The sequence below is a fragment of the Molossus molossus genome, unplaced genomic scaffold, assembly GCF_014108415.1.
Source record: "Molossus molossus isolate mMolMol1 unplaced genomic scaffold, mMolMol1.p scaffold_m16_p_5, whole genome shotgun sequence".
Taxonomy (NCBI): Eukaryota; Metazoa; Chordata; class Mammalia; order Chiroptera; family Molossidae; genus Molossus; species Molossus molossus.
The window spans coordinates 37,632,889-37,646,831 of NW_023425388.1; the positions used below are offsets into that span (position 1 = coordinate 37,632,889).

Genomic DNA, 13,943 nt, shown 5'->3' on the forward strand with positions numbered 1-13,943 from the left:
AGTCAGTGGGTGGAAAAGTAATCAAAGAAGGAAACAGCATCTTGATGAGAGGGTATGGAGCTGAGTTAGAAAACAAACACCAAGGTGGATCACAGAGGAGGCTGCTGGGGTAGAAAATGACGGGGTGGTATCTTCAGTGGCACATGGGGCAAAAAGCCCAGACCTGGTATCACAGGGGACTGTGGGATGGGCACAGCTGCCCACTCCTTCCTGGTGAGAATATTTTCAAAATTTATATCCTGGCAGAGGATGCATTTAAAAAAAAAAAATGGTACCTTTTATTCTACATTCAAGAGAGTTTTACCCAGGTTCTTTCCATCAGTTGATAATTAAGATAATTAAGAGCCAGAGGTTCTGTCCATATCTAAAGTTTTGAAATGTATGCTACTGTTTGGCTACTTTGAGTCCTACCTACCTCCCTGCTATAAGAAAAGAGATCTGTAAATAATGCTCCAAGAGAAAAGTCTGTACATTGCTCATGAGAAACACTGAAACATTAAGAATATAAGGATCCTCACACTTACTTTTATTCCCATTTTAAGAAATGGGTGTTAAGCTAATGATGAATCAAACCAAGATGGACAATTATTTATTCTTATTTGTACACCAGTTGCTCCAATCCCAAATTTAGCACCTGCCACTCATTTTATCATTGAAATGCTTATCTTTCTTCTAAAATATGAACACCCACTCCAAGATGTGGGAAGTGTTTAGTGAATAGGTTGATGGCTGATTGAAAGCTGGACTGTGTTAACCACACCCAGGAGGACGGGACTAAATGTGAGATCCCAGAAGAATGTTCCCGCATGTCTAGAAGTGCATGAAGCCCAAAGGAAGAGCACCAGATGCTGGGGCAGCCTGGGACCTTGGAAGATGTCCCCCCCCCGGAGGGGGCCCAGACTTTGGATGGCCCGGGAACACGCATCGGCAGGGCTGATGAACAGCATGCTGTCCGTGTGCCCAGCTGCTCTGTTCCTTTCTGCCAGGGCCTGTCCAGGAAGCACAGAGGAATCAGGGGTTCTAGAAAACCGCCTTGAGGACGTCTGCAAAGACTCTCCTCAGGATTGCCTCGGCTTCTGACAGTTCAGGAACTGTGCACTATTTCTGAATAGAGGTTAGGCCAGGACATTTAATACAAATAGTAGCTAGAAAACAATGAAGGTAAAGTGGTTAAGTTCAAATCAGAACCTGCTGGGTAGAGGCAGAAGGAAGGAAGTAGAAACTGCTTCCGGTCTTTCCCCCCTTTTGGGCACATTTGTGCATGAAGGAGCTGCACAGGGGGAAGAAGGAATTCTGGGGTGCTTTGCAAAGAATCACAGTCTTCTCCAGTGGAATCTGCAGGTGTCCCTGTCCTAATCTCGTGCTTGGGGCCAGGAACACTGAAGGCCAGGTGGTTGTGCATCAAGGAGAGGTCATTTAGCAATGCTGCACTTCTAAGAGGAGGTAAGGTACTTGTAAAGATGCATAAATTCATGCCCCTCCTGCACCGAGGTCCACAATCTCTAAGGCCCTTCTTAATTGCAGTAATGGACAACTGGGGGCTTACCACTTTGGACATGTCGGGAGAGGATACACAAATGACCTTAGACCCTAATTCTGGCGTCGGGCTACAACCTTGTGGGCAAGATCACTCTGGAGACCTCACTATGGTCCTTGAGGCTTCCTGGGGCTTCAGCTGTTTTTCAAGACCAAGTCTAGTAGGACAAGCTAGTCCATCTTTCTTCTGTGAGTGATGTTCAAACAGGTGTCTTCATCTGAAATCATTAAGTTCTGCAGGTGCTACTGGCATTAGCTTAGTAGAGGTAGTGTTTCAGCCTGCTGAACACCTGCTATGAAGGAGCTGTGAGTCTGGTTTAGATAAAGGTTTTAACTTGGCAAGGCTAGAAAGTGGTTCAGCAGTGGAAGGAGGTGGCACGTCTCTGCCAGCCAGGACGCACGTCAACTGCTGTTTAACAACATAGGGATTATGCTTAGCTGGAAGAACAGGTGGGTTAGTAAGGGGTCGGCTGCACCTGTGAGTGGGATCACAAAGTTGAGTTATTGATCTGAGAGAAAGAGGCAGCTGTTACAGACATAGGTAAATGCAAGTCATATTCACAGACTCAAGGGGAAAACGATCAAACACATTTTTTACAGCAAACTGAATTATTTTCTCTACAAATTTAGTTTTTTAAGTTTTAAAAGAAAAAAGCTATTTTTTGTCAAAACAGTGCATGATCATTACAGAAGATTTAAGCAATACATACAAGTACAAAAATGTCTAAAGAAAAAACCTTGTAGTTTCTTTCTCCCATAAACAACTGTCATTAATATTAGGACAACATCATTTCAAGCATTTTCTATACATACGTAAGAGAATAGAAACATAAAAAGAAAATAATAAAAAAGAAAAATTTTATAAAATTAGGATCTTTTGTAAGAAATCTAGTTCCAGTAATATTATAGTCTAGATAACTTGAAATATGCTCTAGCTATAAATACCCGAAGATATTAGAACAAAGTAAAAATAATGCCAACATCCTTTGAAATGATGAGCTACCCTCACAAGAAAATAAAGGAAATCAAAAGGTGTCATAAATAAGGATAGAGTTGAAAACCAGGGTGTTACACACTCGAGGTGACACCGTGATTCCCTAGAAGAGTTGTTGATCTTGACTGGAGTTATTATTTTGCTTGTTTGCTTTATTCATGTGGTCATCACCATTTTTTAACTGTTGGGTTACCATCCCAAAAGTTATTAATAAGATTTCTAAACAGCTCATCACAGAGTCAAGTTCCTGAAAATCCTTCCGTAGCTGAGCCAAGAAAAGACCAATACTTTGGAAGTATTTGCAAAACAAATGACCTCTGACCCTGGAAGTGGATACCACAGCCATAAGTCTGAGGTTACTGTGTGTCCACTGGTACCACCAAAGAACAAGGGAGTGTTAGTGACAATACTAATGATCACTTTCAGGGTCTAGGTATGGATGGGAAATAATTTTACCTAGAATTCCTGACATCCTAGGTCATATAATTCCATGGAAAAGGTCACTAAAAACCCTCATGCTACAAACTCAATTGGACTCTAATATGGAAAATGATTTTTCTACTTTCTTTTTTTATTTACAAAAATCCTCTGCATTCACAAAGATTAAAAAAAAAAAAGGTAAGGTGACTTGCCATTTCGCTACAGAAATAATGTTATGCCTCTTCCAGAAGCAAAGCGTGCATGCCTTACTATGAATTATTCCCTAGATTCATAGCACTAGTTTGACTCTCCGCTTTACTGGATGAACTCATTATAGCCAAAAGCCTGGTCAACAGGGCGTGGTTACACCTGTTTGCTCACTTACCTCCTTGGCCCATGCTGGTTTCTCACTCGGACTCATCCCCTCTTTGTAATGGTACAGTGGCTTCTTCTCCACAGGCCTCTGCTCCTGCCGCTGATGCTGAAGGGAAACCAAGTAGTCTCTCTCTTGCTTTAGCTGTCTCTGCAGTCTTTCTGCTTGTCTCTGTTCTTCCAGTTGTTTGCGCTTATATTCCTGTCCAGGTTAGGAAAGAGCAGCAAAGAAAGGCCAAATCAGCCTACAGAAACCACTGGCCAGTACCAGCTAAGCATGTGATGGAGTCAATGTGATGCTAAGTCACAAAGGACCTCAGTAATGACAGAACTACAGGAGGATATCAGGATGGGCCACAGAGACAAGCTACAGCTGTGGCTTAACATCTACACAGAATGTGGCATCTAATGAAAACACTACTGCTTTAATGGCAATCCCTACAGAACATGGCCCATTGCAAAGTGACTTATCCTTGGTGAATTACAACCAGGAAAGTGGCAATAATGAGGACATTTGGATGGTCAGTACACAGCCCCTATAAGGAGCCATCTACTTCCTGATTTAGTAATTAGGCCACTCAAATATGTACAATTAAGTACAAAACTGAAAGAGTAGCTAAAGACATTGCCTAACTCATCATTTAACAGAACTTGGATCAACAAAAGCCATCAGCAAGCTTATGTACAAGCTAAACAACATAGTGCCACTGAATAAAAAGCTCAGATAGAAAAAAAAAGACACCAAGATGCTCATTTGGAGAGCACTGCAATAATAATAAAAAGTACTTCAAGTGGAATCTGTATGAGTAGGAAACACAAAATGTTCCCATCATAAGGGTAAAACTAATAGCCTGCAAATGAAATATGACTGCAGAGCCGAGGGTTCTTATGGAGAAGTGCATTTTGCTGTGATTATATTCTAGCATGTTGCCAATGACCTTAAAAATCACTCTGCAATAAACACAGTGAGTCTCAAAACTAGTCTAAATTTATAATAAGGCTGGATTCATGTTAACATTTTACAGATAGATGGGAGTTAATAAAGAATACATAACAAGTGTGTTAAATATATTGAGACTCAGAAAACTGGGTCAGGAAAAGTATGAAGTTTCTATGCAATTTTTGGGGTCCATGAAGCTTAAAGGATCTCCTCTTCTGGACTGGCATGTTAGGTGGACAAACACACACACACACACGTGCACCACCCATACGCACACACACTCATGTGCACACACATATGATGAACACAGAGCAGGTCAGCTGACTCTTGGCTTTCCCATTACCAGAAGTAGAGCTTGTTCATGCAGTAGCTGTTGCTGCAAGATCTCTAACTGTCTCTGCTCCTCCTCTAACTGTCGCCTGATGTACTCCTGGAGAGGTAGGCAGCAGAGAATTCAGAGGAACACAAAGAGAGAAAGAGAGAGAAAAAGAACCGGTAATTTCAAAGGTGACAAGAGCTGCCAAGTAAAGTGTGAAAGGAAGGAGGGAGAAAAAAAAATACCCAGACACCACCTCGCAATACAGGAAAAGTGTGCCGCACCAAAGTAGAAGCATTTCAATGCAGTCAAAAGCACAAGCCGGCTACCTGCTATGGCTGGCCAGATGACTCAGGGCTTTGCTGTGGCTATTTGGTTTTAATAAACCCCGCTACATTTTAAAGCTTTTCATTACAGATTCCCTCTTTACAGGCTACCTGGAATTAACAATGCTATAAAGTGTGGAGGTGCCTGGGCAGGCAGCAGGGTTAAAATAATTGTTGAAGGCCATTGTGCACTGTCTTTGTAACGGAACCGCCCTGCCGAGTTTTACTGTGCTGTCAGAATGTGGTTCTACCAAAGAGAGAGGGGCCTGCATCAGTGGCTCAAAGTCATGGAGACCAGAGATAGCCTAAGTAGAGAAACTCTTCTGAAGCAATGAAAGAGTAGGACGTGGCTTGTTTATCATGCTTCAGTGCTACCTTCAAAGCAGACACCCCGGGCTGGGAAAGTCAGAAGATCAAGGTGTGTCAGGGGAGTTGGGCCGGGGTAAGAAGCAAGGTTGAATGAGTAGACATTGCCAAGCTTGTGCATTTGATTTCTTGAATAGGTGAGAATAGTTGCTTGAGAAAGAACAAAAACCTGCTTCAACTGAGCAGTCCTAAGAGAAGGTGACCCACAGCCCAGCTGGTGCTGGAGTTCACCCTGGGGCCATTTGTGGGGCTCCCTGGCTGTGGCCGTACCTGCTCGTGTTCCGCGCGTCTCCTCTCCTCCTCCCGGCGCATCTGCTCCTCGTAGTGCCGGCGCTGCTCCCGCTCCTGCTGCTTCCGCATCTCCTTCTCTCGCCTCTGTTGCTGTGGGGCAATATGCAGACAATCGTGAAGGAACTGAACACAACTGGAGGATGTCGGAAAACTAGTAGGGAAAAATGCAGAACTGCACGTGTGCGCTCTTAATGAGAGGTGCCTACATGCCCGAAGTCTCTTTCTCTCCTGTGTTATTGGGGGACATGTTGGCAAGAATGAGGTAAGAAGCATATTTGGTAGTTACAAAATAGTCACAGGGATGTACAGTACAGCATAGTGAATATAGTCAATATATCATGATAACCATAGTTACTGAAAATATGGAGAAAAACACTTTGTAAAGTACATAATTGTCTAACTACTATGCTGTACACCTGAAACCAATACAAAATAATATCAAAAGTAGAGATTCCAAAATGTCAGTGGAGTGAATAGAAGCTACACAGACCATCTCCCCAAGACCAAAATGGAATAACAACTGAAATAAAGACAAATCATTGAGAAAAACCAATACAAAAACAGCTAGAGAGGACCTGTATAACCAGGAACAGAAAGAGGACACTAAGTTGAGCTTGGTAGGAACTGTGGAGGCGTGAGAGGGTGGGCTTGGAGCCCACGGACAGCAGCTTTTTTAGCTGTGAGTAGCTCCCTTGGGGTTAAAATTCCAAGTCAGCTTCACAGCGCAGAGGATCAGGCCAGAGCACTAAAATAGCTACAGCCACTTACCTTGGGCTCCAGCAGAGGGTGGGTGGACTAAACTAAAATTGTGTGGAAACTCAAGAGCTTGGAGAGCTGGGAGGGCAATGGGAGTTTTGTGCTGAATCACTCCCTTACAGGACAATAGCCATTTTACTCAAAGAGCCCCTTCCCAGAACCCCAGGGAGAAGCAACAGACCTTCCCTCAAGAATTTAACACCATCTAGCTGGGCCAGAGAAATGCAAATTGAGGCTCATTAACAGCCAGCAAGCATCTGCCCAACCCACTGGAAATCCTCTTACTCTGAACACCGGAGGGATTTTTTCATTCAGTTGAGGGTTACAACCCAAGTCTCATCAAGTAACTGAGAATAATAGCCTCCAGGCAAAAAAAATTAGAGGATAACTGAACATTTCCTGGGCTTGCAAATCCACCTGGAAAAGTTAGACTTGACAGTGGTGTTTAAAGTGGGTCCTCCCGGGCTCATCCAAACCCAGTAGAGGGAGCCACAAACAGCAGAACACCAACACCCACAGGGAAAATTTGGTAGGCTCCAAAACCCCTGAGACAGCCAAAATGGTGAAACAAAGAAACAAATCCCAAATTCAAGAACAAGAGAACTCTACTGAAGAAGAAATAAATGAAATGCAGTTAAGCAAGTTATCAGAAGTAGAGTTCAGAGCCATGATCTTGAGGAAGCTCAACAGCATGAATAAAGAGCTCAGCACCATGAGTAAAGATATAGAAACATTGAAAACCAACCAATTGGAAATGAAGAATAACATAGCAGAAATAAAGAACACATTGGAAGGAATAACCAGCAGAGTAGAGGAAGCCAAGGACCAGATCAGTGAATTAGAAGACAGGGTAGAAAAAAATCACCCAATCAGAGAACCAAAAAAAAAAAAAATTAAGAAACAGGAAGACAGCTTAAGAGAACTGTGGGACAACTGGAACATAACAACATCCACATCATAGGAATTCCAGATAAATAAGAAAATGAGCAAGGGTAAGAGATATATTTGAAGAAATAGTGACAGAAAACTTCCTTAACTTGGTGAAGAAAAAAGGCAAACAACTATAAGAAACAAAGAAAGCCCCAATTAAGAAGAACTCAAACAGGCCTACATTAAGACACATAATAATTAAAATGCCAAAAATTAAAGACAAAGAGAGGATCCTAAAGGCGGCAAGAGATAAGCAAGAGGTTATCTACAAAGGAGCCTCATAAGGCTGTCAGCTGACTTCTCAATAGAAACACTACAGGCCAGAAGGGAATGGCATAAAGTAATCAAGGTAATGAAAAACAAGGATCTGAATCCAAGACTACTCTACCCACTAAGGCTCTCAATCAAAATAGAAGGTCAAATAAAGAGCTTCCCAGAAAAAAAAAAATGGCTAAGGGAATATATTAGCACCAAAACAGCACTGCAAGAAATGTTAAAAGGACTGCTACAATTAGTAGAAGAAATAGGAAGAAAAATATAACCATAATAAACAAAAATGGCAATAAATAAGTGTATATCAATAATAACCTTAAATGTAAATGGATTAAGTGCTCCAATCAAAAGACCCAGATTAGCTTATTGGATAAGAAAGCATGACTCATATATATATTGTTTACAAGAGACCCTATTTTAACATAGGTTAAAAATGAAGGGATGGAAAAAATCTTCCAAGCAAAAGGAAAGAAAAAAAGACCTGGGGTAGCAATATTCATATCTGATAAAATAAGACTTTAAAATGAAGGCCATAACTAGAGACAAAGAAGGCCACTACATAATATTGAAAGTATCTATCCCACAGAAAAATATAACCTTGGTAAACATAAATGCACCCAATACAGGAGCACCAAAATATATTTAAAAACTTCTGGAGGACTTCAAAGGAGAAATCAACAGCAATACAATCATAACAAGATACTTCAACACCCCACTGACATCACAGGATAGATCCTCTAGACAAAAATTAAGCAAGGAAACAGAGACTCTAAATGATGCACTAGATCAAACAGATTTAATAGATATCTAAAGAGAATCACACCTCAAAACTGCAGAATTCACATTCTTCTCAAGTGCACATGGGACATTCTCAAAGATAGATCACATGTTAGGACACAAACTAAATCTACAAGTTCAAGAAGATTGAAATCATATCAACCATCTTCTCAGATCACAGTGGCATGAAATTAGAAATCAGTTACAACAAAAACACATGAAAACATTTGAACATATGGAAGCTGAATAGCATGTTATTAAACAATGACTGGGTTATCAAGGAAATCAAGGAAGAAATAAAAAACTTCCTGGAAACCAATGAAAATGAACAAACAACAACACAAAATCTATGGGATGCAGCGAAAGCAGTTCTGAGAGGGAAGTTCATAGCACTACAGGCCTACCTCAAGAAACAAGAAAATTTTCTAATTGACTATCTAATCTCACAACTTAAAGAACTAGAAAGCAAACAAAAAGAAAAACCCAGAGCAAGTAGAAATAAAGAAAGAGTAAAGATCAGAGCAGAAATAAACAACATAGAGACTAAAAAAACAACTCAAGAGATAATTGAAACAAAGAGCTGGTTCTTTGAAAAGATCAACAAGATTGATGGACCCTTAGCTAGACTCACCAAGAAATAAAGAGAGAGGACCCAAATAAACAAAATCAGAAACGAAAGTGGAGAAGTGACAACAAACACCACAGAAATACAAAGGATCATTAACAAATACTAAGAACAATTATACGCCGGAAAACTGGACAAATTTCTAAAAACACATAGTCTCCTAAAACTGAATCGGGAAGAGACAAAAACTTGAATAGACCAATAACAATGAAGGAAATTGAAGATGTAATCAAGACTCCCAGCAAACAAAAGCCTGGGCCCAGACGGCTTCATGGGGGAGTTTTACCGAACATTCAGAGAAGAATTAACACCCATTCTCCTCAAACTATTCCAAAAAAATTCAAGAAGGAAGACTTCCAAACTCGTTTTATGAGGCCAGCATAATTCTAATTCCAAAACCAGATAAAGACACTACAAAGAAAGAAAACTACAGGCCAATATCCCTGATGAACATAAATGCCAAATCCTTGACAAAATATTAGCAAATCAGATCCAGCAATACTTTAAAAAAATTATTCACCATGACCAAGTGGGATTCATCCCAGAAATACAAGGCTGGTCCAATATTTGCAAATCAATAAATGTGGTATACCACATAAACAAAAAGAAAGATAAAATCCACATGATCATATCAATAGATGCTGAAAAAGCATTAGACAAAATCCAGCACCCAGTTCTGATAAAAACGCTCAGCAATGTGAGAATAGAGGGATCCTATCTCGACATAATAAAGGCCATATATGAAAGACCTATAGCCAGCATTAGATTCAATGGGCAAAAACTAAGAGCATTTTCCTTAAGAACAGGAACAAGACAAGGATGCCCACTTTTGCCACTCTCATTTAACATAGTAATGGAAGTCTTAGCCACAGCAATTAGACATGAAGAAAACATAAAAGGCATCCAAATTGGAAAGGAGGAAGTGAAACTGTCATTATTTGCAGATGAAATGATACTGTAAATAGAAAATTCTTAAGACTCCATCAAAAATCTACTAGATTTAATAAACATATTTGACAAGGTAGCAGGATACAAAATTAAGAAATTGACAGCATTCGTATACATCAATAATGAACTCACAAAAAGAGAAACTAAACAACTCCCATTGACTGTTGCGGCAAAAAATTAAGATACCTAGGAATAAACTTAACTAAAGAAGTAAAGGACCTATTTGCAGAAAACTACAGGACATTGAAAAAAGAAATAGAGGAAGATATAAAAAAGTAGAAGCATATACCTTATTCATGGTTTGGAAGAATTAACATTATTAAAATGTCCATACTACCCAAAGCAATCTATAGATTCAATACAATTTCCCTGGCCAGTTTGGCTCAGTGGTTAGAGTGTTTCCTGTGGTCTAGAGAGACCTGGGTTTGGTTGCTGCTAAAGGCACATACCTTGGTTAAAGTTTGTCTCCGGCCCTGGTTGGGTCATGCAGGAGGCAACGACTCGATGTGTCCCTTTCATGTCGGTCTTTCTCTCTCTTCCTCTCTCTCCCTCCCACTCTATCTGAACAAAAAATGGACAAATGTCCTTGGGTGAAGATAAACAAAAAAATTTAATATAGATTGAATATAATTCACATTAAAATATCATTGACATATTTCACAGAACTGGAACAAATACTTCAAAAGTTTATATAGAAACAAAAAAGACCCTGAATAGCTACAGCAATCTTTAAAAAGAAGAACAAAGTAGGAGGGATCACAATACCGGATATTAGGTTACACGGCAAAGCCACTGCAATCAAAACTGCCTGGTACTGGCACAAGAACAGGCATATAGATCAATGGAACAGAACAGAGAACCTGGAAATTGACCCAAGACATTATGCTCAATTAATATTTGACAAAGTGGCAAGGGCATACAATGAAGTCAAGATACCCTCTTTAATAAATGGTGCTGGGAAAATTAGACAGCTACATGCAAAAAAATAAAACTAGACCATCAACTTACACCACACACGTGAATAAACTCATGATGGATAAAAGACTTAAATGTGACTTGTGAATCCATAAAAATCCTAGAAGAAAATGTAGGCAACAAAATTTCAGACATCACATGCAGCAGAATTTTCACTGGTACAACGCCTAAGGCCAGAGAAACAAAGGAAAACATGAACACATGGGACTACATCAAACTAAAAAGCTTCTGCACAGCAGAAGCAAGAACCATCAAAATGGAAAAAGAACCCAGTGTATTGGAGAACATAATTGCCAATAATACATCAGATAAGGAGTTATTTTCCAAAATATATAGAGTGCTCATACAACTCAACAAAAGGAAGACAAAGAACCCAATTAAAAAATGGGCAGAGGACCTAAATAGACAGCTCTCCAAATAGGACGTACAAATGGACAAGAGACATATGAAGAAATGCTCAGTGCCACTAATCATTAGAAAGATGCAAATTAAAACAACTATGAGGCATCACCTCACACCTGTCAGAATGATTGCCATCAACAAATCATCAAACAGCAAGTGTTGGCGAGGGTGTGGAGAAAAGGGGACCCTAGTGCACTGCTGGTGGGAATGCAGACTGATGCAGCCACTATGGAAAACAATATGGTGTTTCCTCAAAAAGTTAGAAATTGAACTGTCATTTGACCCAGTGATCCCACTTCTAGAAATATACCCTAAGATGCCTGAAACACCAATCAGAAAGAATATATGTACCCCCATGTTCATAGCAGCACTATTTACAATAGCTAAGATCTGGAAACAGCCCAAGTGTCCATCAGTAGACAAATGGATAAAAAAGCTGTGGTACATATACACAATGGAACACTATGCAGCTGTCAGAAAGAGAGATCTCTTGTCCTTTGAGATGACATGGAGGAAACTGGAGAGTATTATGCTAAGCGAAATCAGCCAATCAGAGAAAGACAAATACCACATGATCTCATTTATCTGTGGAATATAATGAACAAAATAGCTGATGAATATAATAGACCCAGAGACATAGAAAGGAGTATGGTTCAGACTGACAAACCTCAGAGGAGGGGGTGGGTGAAAGGGGTGAGATAAACCAAAGAACTTATATGCATACGTGTATGCATAGCCAATGGATATAGACAACAATGCTGATGGGGGAGGGGGATTGGAAGGAGTATCTAGGAGGGAAAAAGAAGAAACATCTGTAACAACAAGAAATTAGTACAAATTAAAAAAAATAATACTATTGAAAGTTAAAAAAAAAAGAATGAGGTCACAGAGAGCAGTTTAGTGTCACACAGACACCTCGCTATTTACCATGCAAGTGGACTCTATGCTTTATATGTCTCTCCGGAGAAGTTCCCATTAACATTCTACCAATAGGCTAATGAGGGTTTTCACATCAGGGGTAGAAACACCAAGGCATACTTAGTTGCTCATTACATCTTATCAAACTGTTTATGAGACTCTATAGATTTTAAAGCACATTCACGACGCTCGTGTCATTCAGTCTTTCTGACACCACATAAGGCAAATACGTCATAGCTACAGAAAGCAAAGACCAGAGAGGTGACACGACCATGATTAATGGCTGAGGGTACAATAGAATTTATTGATTCCCGCCCAGTCCACTACCCTTTCTGATACACCGTGCTGCCTTTCTTTACTTTCTCGAGTATTCACTTTAAGTTCTAATGTCAACTTCTTACTCAAGTAAGACCCTTAAGCTCAGGAACCACCATCATCTCATCCAGCGACCACATCTCCAACAGTGGATAGTGTGGTATGCACTTTGCATGCTTTATCTTATTTGATCTTCACAAAAACCTTCTGAGGCAGGTATTATTATTATTATCCTCCATTTTATATGAGAAGTCGGAGGCCTGGAGAGATTAAATAATTGTTTAAGGCCATGCCAACACTCAAGGTCAAACCCAATAAGTGGTGGAGCTTGATTTGAACATCAAGAAATGAGATTCCAATTAGAGCCCAATTAAACAAAAAAGGTGAAGAGGCCACAGGAGTGACAGAAAGAGGACACATTAATCCGACTCTTCACTGTACTCTGGAACGAGGATCATCTCAGTAGTCATAGCAGCCAATGATTCTCAGCTAGGGACAGTACTGTTCCCGGTCCCTGGAGCGTTCGGAGTGGGTGGGGAATGCGGGAGGTTTCTGGTTGTCCCAGTGGCCAAGGGACATGCCTGTCATCTAGCATGAGAGGCCAGGGATACCACACATCCTGAAGTACTCAGGATAGTCACACATTACAAAGTATTTCCCATGCCCCATGCCATTTAGCACCCCGTTAGAGAAATGCCACAGGCCCTTCCCTTGTGTCAGAGCCCGGTACTGGCATTAGGATGTCTTCCTCCTCAAATACTAGGTTTGCAGGGACCTCTCAGGGGGTCCATTCTCTTGCAATATTCTCAACAACAGTCCCCTGCCTGGCTGAGGAAACATGAGTTACTCTGTGACTGTATCCTGCCGACAAGCCGGCTCTGCACAACCCGGGAACAGCTTTCTAGTACAAAAGCTCCGTCACAGCCCCAGTGACCACAGGTATTCAGAACTCCATGGAAGCCCTGGCCGGTTTGGCTCAGCGGTTAGAGCATCGGCCTGCGGTCCGGAGAGACCCGGGTTCGGTTCCCGCTAAGGGCGTGTACCTCGGTTGCAGTTTGTCCCCGGCCCTGGTTGGTTGTGCGGGTGGCAGCCACTCGATGTGTCCCTTTCACATCAATGTTTCTCTCTGTTCCTCTCTCTCCTACTCTACCTGAACAAAAAATGGAAAAATGTCCTCAGGTGAGGATGATAAAAAAAAAAAAAAAAAATTAAAAAAAACAAAACCTCCATGGAAGCCCAGAATGAGGGGGCCTTTCTCATGGGGCTGCCGCCTGAAATCCTCCGGGCTGCTGTCTCCCCATCCTTGGGAGATAGGCTTCATCTTTTGAAACTCAACATCTATCACGTCCAGAGCAACAATCACTGGTCCACCTTAGAGTGCAGGCGATGGGGAGCCTCTGGAGAACTATGTGCCATCAAATGTCCTGAGCAGACCTGCACGTTCGGGAGGGGGTAAGACCAGA

The 13,943-nt window shown here is 41.0% G+C and overlaps 1 protein-coding gene across 9 annotated transcripts in view; it reads right to left on the reverse strand.

Moving 5' to 3' along the window:
- TNIK (TRAF2 and NCK interacting kinase) overlaps positions 1-13,943 on the reverse strand; it is a 360,673-nt gene that overhangs the window by 74,897 nt on the left and 271,833 nt on the right. For 5 of the 9 annotated variants that reach the window (XM_036242364.1, XM_036242363.1, XM_036242360.1 and 2 more), the window contains exons 13-15: positions 5,541-5,651; positions 4,606-4,692; positions 3,336-3,524 (exon numbers count right to left, since the gene is read on the reverse strand). In XM_036242364.1, coding sequence (XP_036098257.1) covers positions 3,336-3,524; positions 4,606-4,692; positions 5,541-5,651 — 387 coding nt within the window. The remainder of the gene's footprint in view (positions 1-3,335; positions 3,525-4,605; positions 4,693-5,540; positions 5,652-13,943) is intronic. The other 4 variants (XM_036242368.1, XM_036242367.1, XM_036242362.1 and 1 more) reach the window with 1 other exon arrangement.